We start from the raw sequence: 22,055 nt of genomic DNA on the forward strand, positions 1-22,055 counted from the left end.
TAATTTACATCCAAAAGGTCACACATTTTTATGTAATCATTAAATGTTAATTACAATGCTATTAATTCATTTACATTACTATAATTTCTATAAAAAATACAATTCAATAAATATTTAAAGTTTAATTTATTCAACAATTTCACAGTTATAAAAATGTGTACTTTGTATCGATAAAATATGAATGTGTTATACAGATTTGGTATTACAATAAATTTATTAAAGATGGCGTTAGTAATACTTTTAATTGAAATTTATACGAATTTTGCACTTGCAAAAAAATATGGTAACAACAGTAAATAAACTCAAATACCTATAATTATAGTTCTAAAAATTTAACCACAGTCCTTGGTATATTTATTACATCATTATCAGTCAAACAGTAAACCACCAACACTATGATAAGACTAGGGTGTTTTATCGCGGTTACCCAGGGGCTTTGAATATTGTGACATCAATACATTACCTCAAACAGACTGTAACATGCAACAAAATTAAATTCACTATGGGTTTTTAGTATCAAAAACATCTATATGAAAACAAATTAAAATTTACTTTTAATTAATAATACTTCCTTTTTATTTTATTTATTTTTTTTTTATAAGAGAAGGGGGCAAACGTGCGGCGGGAACACCAAGGTGATCATCGACGCCTATGGACATCTGCAACACTAGAGGAACTACAGATGCGTTACCGGCCTTTAAGAAAGATATATGCTTGCTTCTTAGAGGACCCTAAATTTTATTTTTATAGTTTGGTTTTGACTCTCCCTTTGCAGATGAGGTCAGTTGAGGGTTTCTTAAGTAACTGACAAAAACTTGGTGACAAAATGTGTTTATTAGATACTAGCTGTCGCCCGCGACTCTATGCGCGCGGCATCTAAATAACGTATTAAGTAGTCTATGTATTCTTTCAGACTTCTAGCAAACGTGGATGAATGGATGTATGTTTGTGAGAAGGTATCTCACCTTCTCACAAACATACATCCATCTAAACATTGGCATTTATAATATTAGTAAGATTTTTTTAAGTATAGACAACAAAAAAGAATATAGTGTGATATACCTCCTGACAGGTTTTTTTAAAAAGCTTAGATATTTCATAAAACTAATTGATTTAATTATTTTTAATTTTAACACAGATACCATTTTCACAAATGATTCCTGTCATATTAATTAAAAAAAAAATCATAAATGAAAAATAAAATTCTTTATATACAGCTTTGCAAGACTTACATAAAGGCTGGCTGGTTAGTCTAAATGGGGTCGCGACTCCGAGGCGGGGTGCGAAATAAAAAGGATGGGGTGTAAAACACAAAGGCAAATTGTATTGATTACTTTCCTTGAGCAAGTGATTCAATCAATCATTTAATTACTTTAAAATTTTCGTAAACAGTTAATGCTTTAACAGCAATAACTCATTTTTTTCCTTAATCAAGACATAGTATTTTTAAAATTAATAGTAATAATAATGGATGAGAGCTAAAAGTGATTGAATTGTAGAATTACCAAATATTCTTTGATCGTTAAAAGAAAGTCAGATAAAGATGAAGCACAAATCAATCTCATAGTTGTCATCTTTAACTATGAGATTGATATGTTCATTAGAATAAAAGTCCCAAAAAAAAAATAGGATAACATATTTATAAGTACCAAATATCTTACTAATATTTTAAATGCGAATATTAAGATGCATGGTGTTTGTTAGAAGGTATCTCCAAAATAGCTCAACGGAACTCAATGAAATTTAGCATAGATATAAAGGAAAGTCTGGATGAACACCATATTTTCGATCCCAGAAATAGTTATGGGATACAATTTACATATTTACTCTATAATTCTGCAAAGGTTCAACACATCAGATACTTTATCTTAGTCAAGTAACACTTGAGATACTTTTCACCTAGGATTATGTTTTTTATAGCTATTGAAGCAAAATTAAGATGAGTGCAGAAGACATTTAATGTACCAACACCAATAATTTTTTTTTTTATCCTATTTAAAAATCTCATCTAACAATAAGGTTTATAAATATTTCTACAACTAGCAGTTGTCCACGACTTTGTCTGTGCAAAATTAAAAAAAAAGCCTAATATATGCCAACATGCATTAAATACTTTCAGAATATATTTTAAGTACATTTTTCAGCATATTATTTCTTAGTATAAAGTAACTAATGATTTTTTTCTTTGGCTTAATTAAGAAATAACTTAATATATTTTATTCCATAGCATCTTAAAATGTTTAATTTGTATTATGTAACTTAAAAGATGCATTGCAGTCAAATTTTGAAACTTTCCTAAAAAATTTAACTTCTCTTTTCTTTGTCCTTACTATCTTTACCTAGAAAATAAAGAAGAGAAAGAGGACATTTTAATTTTGGTTTGTTCATTTATAACTAACTCGTAAACTTCTGGACCAATTTTAAAAAAATCTTTCAACATAAGAAACAAATTATTTCTGAGTAACATAGGCTATATTTAATCTAGTACTGTGATAAATTAAAATATGTCCATCTATGCAAATTCAAGATAAACGGCTATTTTTTTTTCCACTTGAATGTATAAACATAAATACTAATTACTGAACATTACATGTTTAGTAAATTAGCAATTCTGGAAAGTAAATTAAAATTACATTGTTTCTTCAAAAAAGTCAACTCTTAACTTTCATTGTATTTTTTTATTATATTTTTAATTAGTTAAGGGTCATTAACTTCACTAATGATTGTACTTTAATAAGCCCTCAATAAAAATATAAGTCAAATTTATTAAACATAATAGCATTAGTAAAAATCCTATAAACAGTTGTATATTACATAGCTAAAGATGCTTAACTATTAATAAATTGACTGACCTTTACTTCTTTTCCTTATTTTACTAGCGTACACCAAATTCCAATCCACAGAGTCTCTAGCAGGGGCGGGGACAGTTCCTCCGATTAGTTCCACAGAACTGCTTCGTTTGCTGCTCGGACCTGCCTCAGGGACAGTTTCCACAGCATTATTCACATCTTTTACTGACGGCAAACTGGAACAGTCCACTATTTCCACACTGTTACCAGCATGCCCGTTACCCATGCATCCATTCACGTGCTCGTTACGAAGCTTCTTCTGGGGAACTTTCTTGTGCTTGTGGGCGCTATGCCGACGCTTCAACTTTGTAGAGTGCGAGGAGTTCCTAGAGCTTACTGGAGAGGGGCAACCGCACTCCATGCTACCCTCCTGATCGCTGCCTTCGTAATATCCCGACTCGTGTTCCGGTTTCTTGTCAGGCAGGCTCATTTCGGCGGTCGCCATGGTCTAACCCCCCAAAACCATGTAGACTCTCACACACCCCCAAAGGTTTCACGACAACTTTCACTTTTTACACATCTGTCACTAGTTTTATGCGTGTACAGTTACAAATTTCCAAGTCAATTATTTTTCAAACTAATCGGAACGTTACTCCAGCGAAAGTAAACACGACACGTAAAATTTCGCGAGCATACTCAAACTCGTACTGTGACGTGCGCGAAGTTCACTTCGGACGACTCGGTGCAGATGGCGCGGCTGCGGGCTATTATCCGACCAAATTGAATGGCAATATAACTGTAATGTACACGCGAACTATGAAATGCCTGCGTAATTCCACCGACACAAATAACACTTGCGGCTATGTTCACTCGGTTGAGATGTCAAATATTTAGTTTTATCACACGGTCTTATTTCTTTTTATTATAAAAATCACAGCCTTTTTGTCGTCTGATTGTCCACAAAAGATCACGTCAATCCAGATGTTTTCATAAACTGAAAGAATTCACTGCACTGTCATATAATTCCTTCACCTTTAAATATTAGTATTACAATTTTTTCATTTTCTACTTATCACCTAACTACATACAAGTGGTCCGGTTGTCTAATAAAATTTAAATTAACTAGAACTATAATAATATAAATTAAAAATGCTCGCGAGAATGAGACGCCCCACTCAACGCGATAAAGTAACTGAATTCGAGAAACGCAAAATAGAAACCGTGCAACTTGCGAGCGGAGGTTCCCCCACTACAAAACGATTTACGAGGCCAGACAGTACATGTAAAATGTAGAGACAAATTTATAATCTCTACTCATTACGACTCTAGTTTTTTTATTACATTTTGTTTTCAGACGTAGTTTTAGAACATAAAACGATTGTAATATTATTTGTACTTTATATTATTATGCTTGTGGGAACAAAAAGAAATAGCTCTTGCTTGTATTTGTACTTGTACTGTGGAGTAACCATTTCATGGACGTAAACAAAGAGAGACAAAAGTATTGCTTATCTATCAAGCAGAAAAAGACAGCAAATGTAATGGAATAACAACAGTTTTAACACTTTTTCAATGTTATAATTATAGTGATGTTACATATCTTTAAATAATAATTAAAATTGTCTTTCAATGTCTTGTTTTAAACTGAAAACTAAAGTGTCTGAAATTTATATCATTTTGAATTAACCGACATTTATCTACTTGGTTAAAATTAAAAACATGATTTAGACTTCTCAGTATTTTAGACTAACCATTTAATGAAACGGCAGATGATGTAACATGCTATATATATTATGGTAACTTGGTGATTATAAGTACAGTCAAGCCTTAAGTTTCCACTGAAACATATTGCTATATCAGTTGTTTAAGGTGAACAAGAAGGGTGACAATATATGTTATTCTACGAGTGTCACGGCAGTGAGAACCCACAAGAAATAATTATCAATGTTTATCTATCGTAATTATCATTACTACAACCAGTTTAAGGCATGAAAACATTGTAACTAACCTCTTCAAAAATAAGTCATTACCATTTAAAATACTAAACAAAAGACTAGTTTTAGGTATGTATTAAATTTACCATAATCTGCATGATTTATGGTAAATTTTTAACCAATTTGGGTCGCAGCGTTAACAGTTTTGTACAGGTGTGTACAGTGTACAGTGGAATTCCATGGAAAAGTTTATGTTAAGAATCTCAGGCGAAGGATAACAAGCACGATGGTAATAAAAAAATGTCCCCAAAATGATTTCAAAATACTTTTAACTGGCAACTCCTTACTGTACTGATACGGAAGGTTACTGAAATCACGGAAGTACGATCGACCTTCGCACTTACAACAGAAAAGCAAAAAGTATCACGTCTTAACCGACGGATGTTTTCAAAACATAACTTGATTCTTGATAAAATTACCACCAAAGAAAGAATTCTTTAATTTTTAACTGTAATAAATATCATTGTTATGGATAATTGTTTCAAATGTCATCAACCACTCGTATTAAAGTGTAGATTGTGTAGAAGAGGTTATCCTTTCATGCATTTGCATTATAGGAGGAAGTGAATACAGACAGACCCTCCATAGGAAAAAGGGCAGATATTGATGAGATTTCGTAAATTATTGAGTACTTAAAATATCTTCAAACATAATTATTAAAATCGGTCGACTAGGAGCAAAGTTACCAAGAAACAAACATACAGCTGAATTAAAAACCCATATTTAAAAATTGATTTTCGCTAAAAATGTGAATATTTTAGAGTAAGATCGATAGCGGTTTTCTTTCAACCTTTAAACCATTTAGCGTTTTGAGACCAGCAGAGGTAAAAAAAAAGAAAAAATAACGTATATTTTATTTGATTATTTATTACTTACAAACATTCTAATCATATTACAGTTCGATTAAAATTAGCTTCCTAAGTATATTAAGGTATTTTGTATCTGGAGCAAATAATTTCAAAGAAAAGTCGAGTCGAATCGAGTTTCAAGTCTCGAATACCGCAGTGGACGTAAAAATCAATATACATAGTACTTACCATTTGTTAGATTAGTTCGCGATGTCCGTAGAGTTTTGCAAATTTTGTTTTATTATCGGTTCGTTTGCATAAATATATGTATTAGAGTAATTTATAGCAAAAATATTGCTATCATTCTTAAACTCTTCGTAAAAGACAAAGACAACAAAATGTTCTTGTACAAGTGTTACAGTTGAATATTACGGTTAGAATTAGACCATAAAGTAATTGTATTGATTCAAGACTTAAATGAGTTCACTTTAATCGTAAAAGCCCTGGATGCACTAATCGGTGCATACATAAAAAAGTTATGTTGATTGAAATCGACAATTTTGTGTATATTAATTTCCAATGTTAATTGACCTGGGAGTTGTTTGAACAAACGTTTAAAATAGAGTTCAGCTTAGTCTAGATAATGACAATACTACTTGTTGTCGGTCTCTGAGAACGAAATCAATGATGACGATATCGACGCTGGAAAGCATAAACGCTGTAACCCTTGAAATCGCGAATATGTTTTTCACACGTTAATAATTTCAACCATTATCAAACGATAATGATTTTATTATAGGTTAGCACAAACTACACAACATTGCTAAATACCGCATGCTTGTAGGCGTATCAGCTCACGAGTTATCATTTTTTGGCTCTCCTGTAAAGTTCATACTTTCGGGGTTACAGCGTTTACGCTTTCCAGCGTCGATATGTTTAATACAGAGATTTTGGTCTCAAACACCAACGGTTAGCGAAATATCCGGCGACTAGTAATTAAATAAGTTGCTACGGAACGATTCGTGCATTCATTAGGCTGCAGGTAATTTGTTTTTTTATCAATTACATTTCTTGTTTCCGTTTTTTGGATGTCAGGTAAAAACCAAAAACAGTAAATGAATATCCTTAAACAGCTCTCAAAAACTAGAATGAACGGTTATTTTACCTAAAATCTCACAGACAAGTTTTGCCTTCTAATAAATTAGCATTACTAATATCAAGAAAGGTGAAAACACAGAATTAAGTTTACCTGATAATGAGGTCTTCTACTATATAAAAAAAATATTGCAACTCGTTTATTTTTAATGAATTGGTAGTATAGAAAATTATTAAACTTACCATAGCCAATTTCGTGTCGCACAGTATCGGTTTTTACAATAACCGGTGTCTCTATGTACGCTTCTTCTACAGTTTTCGCCTCTCCATCAGTATTTTTAGGTACGTCAGTAAAGTATTCCTCAAAATTGTTTTCGTTGAAGAAATTAAAATCAATAGCAGCACGTTTCATAGTCGGTGTGGAGCTGGTTGTTACGTCAATTTCAAATTGTAACATTCTCGCGGGAGACATAACCTCTGCAATTGGCGATGGTCTCACGAAAACATCGTCTTTATTCTTTGTCAGTGTTAGTTTTAAAAATTTATGACGTTTAGATTTTTCTAGATCTTCACTTAGTTTTGGAGTGTCTGATATTTGTGGTGATTTTTGTCCTTGCTTTTGCGGAGATTCTGGCATTTTTATGTCTCGAACATCTAATTTTTGTGCTTTTAAAGTTTCCGGTTTTTGTTCGTCCAAAGATTCTTCTTTTTCCTCCCTCGACGTTTCTGAATTTTGTACGTCTGTAATATTTTTCTCTTCTGCGTTTATAATTTGTACGTGTTCATGTTCTAGCATTGGCGAATCTAGAATCTTTGGTGTTTCCATGTCCGGGGAAGTATCCCCTAATTCACTTGGCCCAATCCTATTGGGATCTAGAGATAAATCTCTACCTCCAATAACAACGTTTTCTCCAATTATAGAGACATTGTCAATACTTGTCAGGAATGCATCAGATCCCTTTAAATTTTCGGAAAGTCCTGCATCACAACCTGTTGCTAATTCACTACTTGTTTCAGTGTCAAAACTTTTTACTTGCTCTTTAAACGACTCCATGATTAAAGAAAATAAAAAATATTGTTAATGTTAAAATATCATATTTGATTTATGACGGTCATATTTGGATATAAAAGGAAAGACTTGTATAACAATGTCCTTGAAATTATCTTACTAATCGATAAGCGCAACAATTTCACATCACTTGTGTTTACGCACACATGCGCCGTCTGCCGGTTGTATCTGTGTGTGTCCACGAACTGTCAAACGTGTTTAGGCGCCTTCGCTTTTCTAATAAGTCAATTCAGCGATTAAAACTTGATGATTTCAAAATTATTTTCCATTAACTTTCGACAAATGCATAATATTCTAATGTTAATACACAAAAATATTTATAACATGGTTATCGCGCCGTGTGTACAGCTAAAAATAGCCGAACAAGCGACATTTGCACAGATTTTCCCCGCTCTTTTTGTTCATTCACAATAACTTCGCCATTCGTATTACGTTCAATCCAACAATGTCAATGATACACTTTAACGCTTTCACTGTACAGGTGTAACGTGGAAGTTTGGTGTAAATTCAGGTAATTTATATTAAAAACGCGAGATGCGACTCGGTAGAGCGGTCTACAACACGGCCGTATGACGTACTAATGTCAACAAACAGTTCTCAGTTCCGATCATTTTATGTCCGCTGGGCGGATAGAGCGAGGAAAAATACTTCTACATATATCTTGTCAGCTCAAATGCTTTAATAAATAATGTTTAAATTATTTTAACTCTATACCTAATAAAAAAAAGGAATTGTGTTGTTTTTCTTTCTCAAGGCGGGAATGGCGTAGTAATTTATAACACTTATTATCACGGAAGGTCACCGTAAACTTGTACTCGTTATCAGGGATTTGAGTTATATTTTCCAGTGATTTTATTTTAAATCGAAAGACAGAGCTCGCGTTTCGGTCTATTTTAGTTTTGCACAAACTTCGTTAATAACTAGCTAACGCCATCTTTTGTGAGGCAAATGTGTCAAGGTCACATTATTGCGTTTGCCCTTGAAATACATTGGATAGGTTAGAAATTTATAAAGGATATTTAGCATATTACGAGCAAAAAGTACTGATTTAATTAATAAAAGAGAATTCACAAATTTGTTTATAATTTGTACTTACCGACTTGTAACGACATTATTGAATATTCTTAAAGCTAGGATTTTTATTGACGAGATAAATCACTAAATTGGGTAGGAAATCAATGAGGTAGGAATTCAGGAAGTCATTTACTATGAATTTTATTTTATATCGAGTAAGTCAGCGCTTATCACCATCCTCCCTAGTGTTATGTGACGATGTCGTCCAAAAATGGTACGTACGTAGATACGTTATTAGTAAATGACAATTAACTTAGAATTAACAGCAAAATTGGGCTAAATGTATAGATAAATATTTTTAATTATTAAAATTACCACATAATAGTAGAAAATATTTAAAAATAATCAAATAAATCATTGTAATTACACTTTATTCATAACATAAAAGCAATTATTTCTTCTTTCTTTTCCCGCCAGAACCGCCATCGTTCCCGCCTTTACGTTTCGCGCCCTTTTTATCCGCCATCTTGAAATCTCTACCATTTTGTTTGTTGAATTTCTTTTTTCCTTGTTTTTTGTTGCCGAGTATTTTTCTATTATATCCTTTTATCCAATTATCCCGTTTTTGTTCCCAGGCTAATTGTTTTGTACTAGCATTGTCTGTGTTGGATACAGCTTGACTAGAACCTTGTCCTTTACTCGTTGCCGTTTCTTCTAAAAGGGTGGAGAATTCTTCTGCTGACGCGAATAACGATCCTAAATCATCTTTACCTGGAATTATATTGTGTTATTACGTAAAAATTTTAAGTAAATTAAATAATTAATCTAATTAATATTGAAATTATTAAGAAACAATTTTTTGGTGTTACTAGTAAAAAAAATTTTACAAAAACGTTTTAGTAGGAATCTATGGCTACATTTTTTTATATTGCTAATAAATGATAAGGTTACCTTTAAGTTTCATTTTAGATTTACCCTTGCCAGATTTCTTTTCAGGTTCATCAATAAAATCATCATCACTGCCTTCTAAGCGGAGTTCTAAAAAAAAAATTAAAAATACGGTAAATCTATATATATAAAAGAAAGTCGTGTTAGTTACACTATTTATAACTCAAGAACGGCTGAATCGATTTGACTGAAAATTGGTGGGCAGGTAGCTTAGAACCAGGAAAAGGACATAGGATAATTTTTACCCCGTTTTCTATTTTTTATTCCGCGCGGACGGAGTCGCGGGTAAAAGCTAGTTAATAATAAAGAAGGTAAGTATATACAGTTTTATAAAAAACATATAATGTGGTGAAGTAACAAATATTTATAAATATTTTAATAATATAAAATTATAAATATTCATAAAAAGAAAATATTAAGCTATTTTGAACTTATGGATTCAGTCTTATATATATATATATATATATATATATATATATATAGTCAGAAAGTCTTGTTAGTTACACTATTTATAACTCAAGATAGGTCGAACTGATTTAGCTGAAAATTGATGGGGAGGTAGCTTAGAACTAGGAGACGGACATAAAACTATTTTATCTTGTGTACATTTTTTTTATTCCGCGCGGACGAAGTCGCGGGTAAAAGCTAGTTTTAGAAAAAAAAAAGAAAAGAAAAAAATCTTTTTTTACTGTAGTATGTTAATTTAGATATTATCTTATATACATATAAGATAATATCTAAATTAACTTTTAAATATGAATCTTAATAGTATATTCTCACCGTCCTCGTCCGCTGATAGATCCGGTTCATCATCATCACCAGATATATTAAGTTCCCCTTCATCTGTAAAAATATTTATGTTATGTTATTATATGAATATACACATATAAACATACAATTATAAGATAGAAAATGAGCAAGGGGTCACTTGAATTCGCCAAAATAGCGAAAAAAGATTATATTTAGGCAGAATTTTCTGTGAAATTTAAATTACATACTTGAAAAGTTGATATTAATCAAATTAAATAATTAAAAAAAAACAACCTTCATCAATATCATCATCGAAATCACCTCCTCCTCCATCATCATCATCATCGTCATCATCATCCAGCTGATCATCACTGTCGTCTTTCTTCTTAGAGCCTTGTTTCTGTTTAGAGGCTTCCATCTCCGCCAAGTAATCTAACTCATCATCTGAATCTAAAAAATATATTAATTAAGTTTGGATGGATGGATGGATGTTTAAAGATATCTCCGGAATGGTTCAACGGATTTTGATGAAATTTGGCACAGATAAAAAATACATAGGCTATGTTTTTTTTTTTAATTCCACGAGGACAAAGTCACGGCCAAAAGCTAGCTATATTTTTTTTGTATTTACCTTGCCTTCTATTCCCTGTAACAGAATCTAAATATTTGTTGAAATCTTCACTGGTGACGGAATCTGTATCACTGTCCTCATCATCTGATGTCTTCGCTTCACGACGTTTCTGGAGGAAACTGAAATTACAAAAGCATTACTTAAAAAAAAAAACTAACCATGGGTTTCTGAGACCAAAATCTGCATTTAAAAAATATTATTATCTGTTTTTTGTCTAAGATTATGACAGGGATGAACATTTTTTTTTTATACCAAAAGGTGGCAAACGAGCGAACGGTCACCTGAATTCATCGAAATAGCAAGGCGTCCTCCGCAAATGCAGATGCGTTGCCTACCTTTAATCAACGGAGAAGGGGACGCACAGAAAGAGGATATTTCTCTTTCTTATGCGTCCCCTCCTCCGCCAAATCCACTTCCCTTTCCCATCCTTTTTTAATAAGAAAAGGGTGGGAAGGGAAAAAAAGTTTAAGAAACATATACTAAAAGACTGTTTTATTGTTGATTTCTGAGACCATCTTTGACAAAATGGAAATAATAATGTTTTAAAGAGAGATTTTGGTCTCAGAAACCCAGGAAAAGTACTTACTTATTAAACTACAATCATATTAATATTGTTTTATCTATATAAAAACATTATTAGACATCTTAATTTACATCTAAAAAAAAATCTACATCTATATATATAAAAGAAAGACATGTTAGTTACACTATTTATAACTCAAGATCGGTCGAACTGATTTAGCTGAAAATTGATGGGGAGGTAGCTTAGAACTAGGAGACGGACATAGGAACTTTTTTACCTTGTTTTGTATTTTTTATTCCGCGCGGACGGAGTCGCGGGTAAAAGCTAGTTATCATATATATTCTTTTATATCAAATGATATGATAAAAAAATTGTAAAAAAAACTCACTCGTATAAAAATTTCTCATCGACTGGTATTTTCTTTGCATCTTCATTTAAATATGTTGAAGAATTAACCGGAATTGATTTCAGACCTGAAGATAAAGATAAAGTTATGTATGAAAAAAAGAAAAAAAACTAAAAAAGACATCTTATGAGTCTGTAAGAGAGTAAATAAAAGTAAGTTGAAATAATTGTAAACAACAACACTATATTTATGCAACATTTTATAACTTTAAACTTAAACATCATCCTGGCCTCGTCAGAAGACGGGTATCTTCTGACGAGGCCAGGATGATGTTTAAGTTGACCGACATGTGTTTAAGAATCAATGTAGATAATTAGATGTAATGTGTTTTTATTGGAAGGCTTATGGGGCGATATGGTCGCATTGCGACAAAGCCTCTTAAATTACTAAATAAAAAAAATAAAATAAAAACATCCTCAAAAATATAACAATTCTGAAATAAATAACCTTATTTAATAATGAAAATTGTTTACCAAATTTTATATTGAAATGAACTAAATTACTTTAATTTATTCTAATAGTTAAATATGAAAAATAATCTAATTAATTTTAGCATTTTAATAATTTTAAATTTACCTTTAGCGGAGTAATTTTTCCTGATAGCAAACTTGGGATGTGAACCCTTAACTTTCTTCACCTCTCCGTATTGTTGTGTTTCACGTTTCTTGGGATTTTTGAACACGAACCGATCAAGGAATCTGATACCGGCAAAGTCTTTGAGCGGATCACCGCTATATTGTACTATTTGTTCTGAAATTTATATTTCAATTGATTCATCATCAATTTGCCCTTATCCCTATAGGTCGGCACAGTATGTACTCCTCCATACATCTCTATCAGACGTCATATCTGAATTTACCCCCTTCTTACGTATATCCTCTTTCACACAATCCATACATACTTTCTTTGGTTTTCCTCTACCTTTATAGCCTACATTCAATCTCATTACATTTTTGTTTATATGATTAATATTTCAATTGATTAGGAAAAAAAACATTCTTAAACTACTTCTCCAACAACAATGTCACGAAATTGTATCATACATGGATGGATGTATGTTAAAAGGTATCTCCAGAACGGCAGAACGGATCTTGATGAAATTTGGCACAGAACATAGTCTGGAAGAACACATAGGTTACTTATAAAGTTAATCTGATGCCGCGCGGACAGAGTCGCGGGCGACAGCTATACTTTATAATTATTGTAAAAATCTGTAATATCTATATATATATAAATGAATTGCTGTTCGTTAGTCTCACTAAAACTCGAGAACGGCTGAACGGATTTATCTTATCTTAGTCTTGAAATGTTCGTGGAGGTCTAGGGAAGGTTTAAAACGCGAGAAAAAATTCATACCAGTATTAAGTTTTTTTTAAATGCGCGCGGACGGAGTCGCGGGCGACAGCTAGTTATTAAATAAAGATGAACAAACAAACTCACCAGTCAATAATTTCTCGGCGAACAATTTAACAGTTGGATGAAAATGTCTGGCGAGTGGTAGTAACTCAAAATAGGCAGAACACGAAGCTCCCGCGAACGCTGGATTGCGAGCGTATGGATTGTATTCTGATATTACCTGGTAATACAAAGTATATAAGTAATGGATGGATGTATGGATGTACTAGCTTTCACCTGCGAAACTGTCCGCGCAGATTTAACAAAAAACTTTATGAGTAACCTATGTATTATTCCAGATTATGTTTTATATCTGTGCCAAATTTCATTCCGAGAATTGAGTTCTGAAGATATCTTCTTACATCCATCCATACATCTAAACATTCGCATTTATAATATTAGTATAGATTAATGGGCGTTATATTTGAATGTCTGAACGGATTTGGATGTTGGAATACCGCATAAACTGATCAGTTTCTTTAATTTGACTAGATCTAGGATAATTGTTAGAATTATAGTTTTCAGATATCTTAACAGCTCTAAACTTCTTGCAAGTTGCTGCGCAAAATACGATATTAGGTGTGTTCAGGGATAGCGGGATGTGGGGGGGAGAACACAGCAGAAAAATGACCTTGGACCGCCAGCATATTTGAAAAGAATCCTACTCCTACTAATATTATAAAAGTTTAAATGTATGGATGGATGTTTGTTTGAAGATATCTCCAGAATGACTTAACGGATCTTAGTGAAATTTAGCACAGATGTAGAATATAGTCTGGAAGAACACATAGGCTATTTACTAAGTTATTTTTTTAAATCCTTGCGGAAGAAGTCGCGGGCAAAAGCTAGTAACAAATTATTACTAAAGATATACAAAATAGTATTTTTATCTAAAGAAGGGCTGATTTATGTTTTAAAAACTCACCCTATCAGTATTAGCGGCTCTTGTAAGTTGTATTTTGGTGACAATTTCTTTATCTTTTTCTCCTTTCTCTTCTCCATTCTCTTCTGATTTAACTCTAGCGTGGAACCAACCAGTGACCGCAGCTGATCTACGCTTCTTCGGTTTAACATTACCTTCATCATCCATCTTCAGATCTACATAAACTTCTTCATCATCGTCATCTAAAAACAATCTTTATAATTAATAAAATTACACTCCAAATAATACAAAAAAAAATTGTCCGTCTGTTTGCAAGTTTACGTAATCGCTTAATGGGAAGATAGCTGATGTACGCGGGTATTTTACAGGCTAGTTTTTTTGCGTTGACGAAGTCGCGGGCGACAGCTAGTATGTTAATATTTTAATTATTCGCATGAAATTCCTTTAATTTTTACCCTCAATTGACGAAGGAAGAGACGCACAAAAAGAGAATATTTAACCTTCCTATGCATCTCTTCCTCAATCAAATCTACCTCCTCTTCCCATCCTTTCCTTATAAGAAAAGGATGGGAAGGGAAAGAGGAGTAAAATGAGTCCTCCATCACCACACTCATCAGACTGTAGTTGGAATTACTTCAACTTTCCGCCTGTCTTCTGTAAGGTCGTGGTATTTCACTAAGCGAGGACAATTCCTACAACTGATGTTGTTGTTGACGTCTATCATTTTTAAAACTTAATAGGGGTATGAAAAATCGATAGTGACAGATTCTCAGACCTACTAAAAATGCATATAAAATTTTATAAAAATCTGTCAAGTTGTTTCCGAGGAGTATGGTAACTAACATTGTCACACTATCTATCTTTCTATATATATAAAAGAAAGTCGTGTTAGTTACACTATTTATAACTCAAGAACGGCTGAATCGATTTGACTGAAAATTGGTGGGCAGGTAGCTTAGAACCAGGAAACGGACATAGGATAATTTTTACCCCGTTTTCTATTTTTTATTCCGCGCGGACGGAGTCGCGGGTTAAAGCTAGTTTTATATATACGAATAGATTTAGGTTTTGGTTTGGATCAAGATATATGTTAAAAAAAGTTACCTAATAATAAATCCTTCTTGTCACCTCGCAGTAGATCTATTTTTTTACTTTCAACCTTAACCTCTTCGTTAATATCTTCTGCCGAGTCAATTGTCTCATTTACCGTCTCATTAACTTCTGTATTCTCTTCGTTATCATCTTCCTCTGTCTTTGTATCTTCTTCTGTGATTGTTTCTTCTTCTTTTTTTTCCTAGGTTAGAATTAAAACATATTTATATTTTGCTGTCTGACATTTTAAAAATACAAAATTGTTGCCATTTTAAATTTGGCTTTAATAACTTTTTGGTTTAAATATGAAATTTAATTTTTCTATAAACATCCTTTTAAATATTTTTTTGTTAATATTTAAGGGACATTTTGTTTTTATTTGCTAAAATTCTTTAAAAAAAATCATTACTAAATACAACACTCGTTTAACAATAACCTTAGCAGTCCTTTAAACTGTGATTTAACTACGAGTACAAAAATAAAATACCTCTTTATAATCTCTTTTAGTCCATACTAGTTTGATAGCATCTTTCTTGGCACCATCTTTTAATACTTGTGACACCAAAAACAACATGCCACAAGATTGTGCGGGTGTCATATAGCAACATAACTGCAATAATCGTTTTATAAAAGACGTCACACGATCTATATTTTTGTCCTGCTTCAAAGACTTGTATATGAGAGAGAAGAGTAACGCAGAATGACTTGTGTTGAATATCTCTGCGTTAGTCAGTTTACGATATAACGCTGTGTAGTACCTGGAAAATTATAAAATATGATAGCCCGTGGATTAAAATAAACTTTAAACCAGCGAAAATAAGCGCAAATAGCGCTGGTGTTGTACTAGTCTTAGTGGAAAAGGGGTCTAATGACAGAAAATGTGCTCCGCTAACGTTAACAGACCTTTAGATACGATCTAGCATTGCTAAAGAGACACTAACACTAAGTCCCGCGAGTCTGTGCACCGCAGACACGTGCTCCGCTATCACCAATATGTATTTATACACGATCTACTCGTGTCTAACTGTGCTAGCTAATGAGACACTAACTCACCTATCCGCAGTACCTTCAGATGCATCACTGATATGAAACAGCAGCGCTAATGCGTGCACAGAGACACTAAGTCCCGCGAGGTGCACGAGTCTGTGCACCGCAGACACGTGCTCCGCTATCACCAATATGTATTTATACACGATCTACTCGTGTCTAACTGTGCTAGCTAATGAGACACTAACTCACCTATCCGCAGTACCTTCAGATGCATCACTGATATGAAACAGCAGCGCTAATGCGTGCACAGAGACACTAAGTCCCGCGAGGTGCACGAGTCTGTGCACCGCAGACACGTGCTCCGCTATCACCAATATGTATTTATACACGATCTACTCGTGTCTAACTGTGCTAGCTAATGAGACACTAACTCACCTATCCGCAGTACCTTCAGATGCATCACTGATATGAAACAGCAGCGCTAATGCGTGCACAGAGACACTAAGTCCCGCGAGGTGCACGAGTCTGTGCACCGCAGACACGTGCTCCGCTATCACCAATATGTATTTATACACGATCTACTCGTGTCTAACTGTGCTAGCTAATGAGACACTAACTCACCTATCCGCAGTACCTTCAGATGCATCACTGATATGAAACAGCAGCGCTAATGCGTGCACAGAGACACTAAGTCCCGCGAGGTGCACGAGTCTGTGCACCGCAGACACGTGCTCCGCTATCACCAATATGTATTTATACACGATCTACTCGTGTCTAACTGTGCTAGCTAATGAGACACTAACTCACCTATCCGCAGTACCTTCAGATGCATCACTGATATGAAACAGCAGCGCTAATGCGTGCACAGAGACACTAAGTCCCGCGAGGTGCACGAGTCTGTGCACCGCAGACACGTGCTCCGCTATCACCAATATGTATTTATACACGATCTACTCGTGTCTAACTGTGCTAGCTAATGAGACACTAACTCACCTATCCGCAGTACCTTCAGATGCATCACTGATATGAAACAGCAGCGCTAATGCGTGCACAGAGACACTAAGTCCCGCGAGGTGCACCAGTCTGTGCACCGCAGACACGTGCTCCGCTATCGCCAGTCGATCTTTGTCCGCGAAAGGGTACGCACGCTTCACACCCGTTAATATCGCAGACATTAAACGAGAATCTATCTCACCCTGGAATTAATAACTAATATATTAAGATTTGAAGCGGATAAATGTGAAATGTTAGTTTTTATTTTTATTTTATAATAATAATAAAATAAAATATAGTCTATGTTACTCAGTGATAATGTAGTTTTCTAACGGTGAAAGAATTATTGAAATCGGTACAGTAGTTTTTGAGTTTATGCGTTACATACAAAAACTACAAATCTTTTCTCGTAATGATTTTAGTACATTTTTTATAAAAAGCAATAAAAACTCTGATTCTTGAATAAAAACTGAATTTATTAATTAATATTATTTAATATGAGCACATACTAACAAATTACAGGAAGAACAAGAGAGAGAATGAAAGGGCAAGAAGAGTTTCGAAAATATAGTAGTTTTTATATAACAAGAGAATTATTAAAAATAGATTTAAGACAAATAACTTGTAATATTTTTACAAACCTTTTTAATGGAAGCCTTGAAAAATGAGAAATATATTCGTATCAGATTTTCAGCTATCTTTGAATCGTCTTTGCCGAGGAAGAATTGATTTAAGAAACAAATGCCGTAATACTGAGCTCTAGATGAAATGTTTGTTCTGAAAACAGATGTATTATATTGTTATAAATGTTATTAATAATAATAAATTAGTTTATTTTAGACTAAAAAAAACTAGTAACAATCAGTCTCAACTGTGAAAGAATTGTTCAGATCATTTCAGTAATTTTTTTGACAAAAATTCAAACAAACAAACAATCAAATCTTTCCAGTTTATTTTAGATTTTGTCAAAATTATAAAAGTAGATAGAAAAAAAAAACAACTTTAATTGGTCACATTTATAAGTAAGATTCTACATAAATCTTACCTAAACAACATCTTCTCAATCTCAGCGAGCACCACTGCCTTCATATTGGGATGATTAAATAATAACTGACAAAGATGGTATATCACTTTAGATGCCACCGCTTGAGATGGATCTCCTAATTTGTTTATTATATTTGTTAACAACATCTACAAGACAAAGTATTCAAAATTTATTAAGAACGAAATTATTTAATTACTTAATTTATCTACAAAGAAACTTCTAGAAGCGAGAGTTAATATCCCCGCCTCTATGAGAATCATGGTTTAGAAATTCCTTTATAAGCGAGATCCTTTGAATTCCCGTTTATATAGGTTTGAATACAGTTGATTTTTTAGTAACTTTAAGCTTGTTTTATTAAGCTATTAGATATTAACAAGACCTCTAAACAAAATGGATTACATTATCTTAATACTAAAGTCTTTTAACTTTATGAATCTTACATTTCTTAAATGTTTATCATCATCAGATCTCTTTAGATTCCCACTGAGTGGTTCGGATTACCCTAAGTTAGGTGACTAGGTCATAGTCAACTACAGCCCAGTGCGGGTTGACTTCACACATATCATTGAATTTCTTCTCAGACATGTGCAGGTTGCATCACGATGTTTTCCTTTACCGTAAGAACGTCGGATAAATGTACATATGTACATCGAAAAATAAAATTAGTATGTGGAATTTGAACCCAGGACTGGTCACAGATCAAGTGTTTAATCCCTGAGCTTATGATGTTCCTTCTAAATGTTACTATGACTATGCCATTATAACTTCTAAAGTTCCCCAGATTTTTTCCTATATCTTGTTTTAAAAGTGAATTCCTTATTAGAATTGTATGTTTTTTTTTAAATTTAAATGTTACCTTTTCTCTTTCAGGATGATGCATCAATAAATAAGACATTGAGCTGACAGCTTTCTCTTTGTTAGCTTCGACAGAGTCGTGAGCAAATTTGTTGAGAGCTTCTACATATGCTGTAAAGAGAAAATACACTATTTTAACAAATGCAGAGAAATGTACATATTGTTATCCTTGTTTGTTAAAGGTGAGTGAAAGAGATGAATATATGTTTGTTATTGCTACATTGGTATATATAACTGGGCTGTGGATATATTTTTTTTTCTTTCATTTTAAATGACATCTACAGACTCTTGGTCCGTGTTTGCACATATTCCTTATGTTTTTTTAAAATCTTATAGGTATTGATGTCTTTGTTACAAAGATTCTAAACAAGTATACGCTGAATTATTAGTGGTAACTAATTGTTCGAAATTCGACCATATTTCAGATTTTTTTAAATAGTTTTGTTCACTTTTTTATATAAAATTTTATTGTGTCGAATTTTAAATTCATCTGATTGTGCAATTGCCTTAAAAAGGAGAATAAAGTTGTCAGTTATTATCTTATATATAAAATTCTCGTGTCGCGGTGTTTGTGGTTCATAACCCCCCCCCCCATTTAGTTTTTTTTTTAACTGCGCGCGGACGGAGTCGCGGGCGACAGCTAGTTTTAGTATACAATTAGACTAGGATAGGCGAGAGTCAAAGGGATCACAATAATTTTCTCACATATAGAACTTTCTCACATTTGAAGGTTGTCCATTAGGAACAGAAAATGACTCTCGCTTATCCAGTTTTGACTGTAATAATAAACATATCAATACATAGTAACTTACATCCATACAATTCTTTCAGTTGATCTTCAAAATACCAAAGTTTCAATATATTTCTACGAGCTTGCTTATTGCCTGATGTCATTTCATCAATATGTCCCAATGAATGTTGTTCAAATTTACGTAACTTTAAATCGGGCAACAATAATTCTGAGACAAAAAGTTCTGATAATGCATCTGGAAAGAAAAATAAATTTATAATTAATAAAAAGCAATAACTCTGATTTTCTTTAAGTTAAATGGCCTTCAGATAATATACCTAATATTATAAATGTGAATGTTTAAATAGATGGATGTTTGTTAAAAGGGAAGTCTAGAACAGTTCAATAGATCTTGATGAAATTTGGCAAAGATGTAGAACATAGTCTGGAAGAACATGTAGGCTACTTATTAAGTTTTTATTTTTAATTCCACATGAATGGAGTCAAAGGCTAAAGTAGTGGTGCCTCATATTATAGTAGAAGGTCACAGATAACATAAATAAATATATCACTATGAAGGAAATATTAAGATTGATCAGATTGATGATCTGGAGTCAATTTGATTGGAATTAAGATATGATGGTGATGATTTTGTATGTAATAAGATTTTCCTCACCAATAATTACTATTCCATCTTTCTTTTTGGCTGGTTTTACATTGTTGACTAAATTTCTTAAAGCTGTCAAATTGTAAATAGGATTATCCTGGAAAAATAGACATTAATGAGCACATGTTTTAGTAATATTTGTAGTAAAAATATATTTTTCTATAATTTTAAATAAATAAAACTAATTTAGTATACCTGTATTAAGATAGTTGCAGCAGCCACTCTATCACCAATAGCACCTTTATTTAAAAGGGTACGGGCCCATTGTTGGTCAGATGAACCACTTCTATTTGACTCTAGAATAAATTTAAAAATTTTGGATTCAAACTGTGTGTCTTTAAGAAAGGTAACATGACTTTTTGTTTAAGATTGGAATGCCATAAAAGACAAAACAACAACACAACTCATCACCATAACCAAGAGGGGTAAACTGACTTGAAAAGACTTATATTTAGGGACAGTATTGACATAAAAAAGTTTAAAATTACTTACTTGTTTCATAAGCTAAAGTATCACCATGTAAGGCACTGTTTGCTTCCTTTCTAAGCTCTTCAATTTGATCCTGAGTCAAAGATTTACTTGCTGTTGGCTCTTCTGGTATCTATATATTATAAAAAATTAGTTAGATAAAGTGGCTGTTATTGTGGCAGAACATGAAGTAATGGCGATTAATTACCTGGTGAAACCATTTCTTCCTCTCGCCATACTCTAATGTTTCTGCGAAATGTTTGGCAATACCCACACCTTTTTTTTGATCCTCATTTTTATCAACTTTACCATAATTAGTGTACGCCTCATCCACCAAAATATTCTCTTCGAATCTTTTATGCTTCATTTTATTATTATTTTTCAAATTAGAACCACAATTACATTTCCAAAATACAAACACGTGAAAAGCACGATATTTGACTTTAACAAGACTTTGACTTTTATTGTCAAATATTTTGAGTTTGATTGGCAAGTCTTGCCAGAAACTAGATACTTCTTAAAATGTTAACTTCTTGAATGGACTATGTGTCTAAAATAAAGTTTTATTATTATTAGTATTAAAAGTGTTTTTGATTATTCTTAAGCAAAAAATAAACATTTCTTAAAAATAAACCTTTAATTTTTTTTTGGACTATCATAACAATATTTAATGAATTTTCCTAAAATAACTCATCATTTGTGTGTTTTTTTTTTTTCAAAATTTATTAAGTTTGTCTGCCTATAGGAAAATCGGAATAATTTAACAATATAAAAATCTAATTTTTTTTTGTTAAAAGTTCTTTAGTGGCAGTATATTAAATACCTTTTACTGAAGGCGATAATTAAATATAACTTTTATGTAGGTGTGTCATGTCAAAAAATTTTAAACTCAATTCAAATTATTCTTTATTTCAATCGAAATATGTGTGA

The 22,055-nt window shown here is 32.6% G+C and overlaps 2 protein-coding genes across 2 annotated transcripts in view; both read right to left on the reverse strand.

Moving 5' to 3' along the window:
* LOC106708114 (ribosomal protein S6 kinase alpha-4) overlaps positions 1 to 8,336 on the reverse strand; it is a 76,593-nt gene extending 68,257 nt beyond the window's left edge. Inside the window, exon 1 of the mRNA XM_045684723.1 lies at positions 6,910 to 8,336. Within this exon, the coding sequence (XP_045540679.1) occupies positions 6,910 to 7,720 (811 nt within the window). The 5' untranslated portion in view covers positions 7,721 to 8,336. The remainder of the gene's footprint in view (positions 1 to 6,909) is intronic.
* An 855-nt stretch (positions 8,337 to 9,191) lies between these two features.
* LOC106708090 (CCAAT/enhancer-binding protein zeta) lies at positions 9,192 to 21,578 on the reverse strand. Its single transcript, XM_045684632.1, has 20 exons — positions 21,334 to 21,578; positions 21,150 to 21,258; positions 20,853 to 20,953; positions 20,667 to 20,754; positions 20,073 to 20,246; positions 19,262 to 19,371; positions 18,406 to 18,551; positions 18,002 to 18,137; positions 17,361 to 17,563; positions 15,865 to 16,135; positions 15,390 to 15,579; positions 14,328 to 14,527; positions 13,448 to 13,583; positions 12,584 to 12,757; positions 11,990 to 12,074; positions 11,079 to 11,197; positions 10,742 to 10,897; positions 10,478 to 10,540; positions 9,701 to 9,787; positions 9,192 to 9,520 (listed from the first exon to the last, which is right to left on the reverse strand). Exons 1-20 carry the CDS (start codon positions 21,490 to 21,492, stop codon positions 9,201 to 9,203), a joined length of 3,027 nt encoding a protein of 1,008 aa, XP_045540588.1. The 5' UTR covers positions 21,493 to 21,578; the 3' UTR covers positions 9,192 to 9,200.
* Between the last annotated feature and the right edge of the window lie 477 nt (positions 21,579 to 22,055).

This window comes from Papilio machaon, chromosome 27 (genome assembly GCF_912999745.1).
Source record: "Papilio machaon chromosome 27, ilPapMach1.1, whole genome shotgun sequence".
In the NCBI taxonomy this organism is placed as follows: domain Eukaryota; kingdom Metazoa; phylum Arthropoda; class Insecta; order Lepidoptera; family Papilionidae; genus Papilio; species Papilio machaon.

What these genes read in the sequence shown, in the direction of transcription:
- LOC106708090 (XM_045684632.1), bottom strand. Translation starts at nt 21,492, where the DNA reads ATGAAGCATAAAAGATTCGAAGAGAATATTTTGGTGGATGAGGCGTAC. An exon ending in GGAAGAAATGGTTTCACCAG is followed by an intron (nt 21,259 to 21,333) that starts GTAATTAATCGC and finishes TATAATATATAG; the next exon opens with ATACCAGAAGAGCCAACAGC. An exon ending in TACTTTAGCTTATGAAACAA is followed by an intron (nt 20,954 to 21,149) that starts GTAAGTAATTTT and finishes AATTTATTCTAG; the next exon opens with AGTCAAATAGAAGTGGTTCA.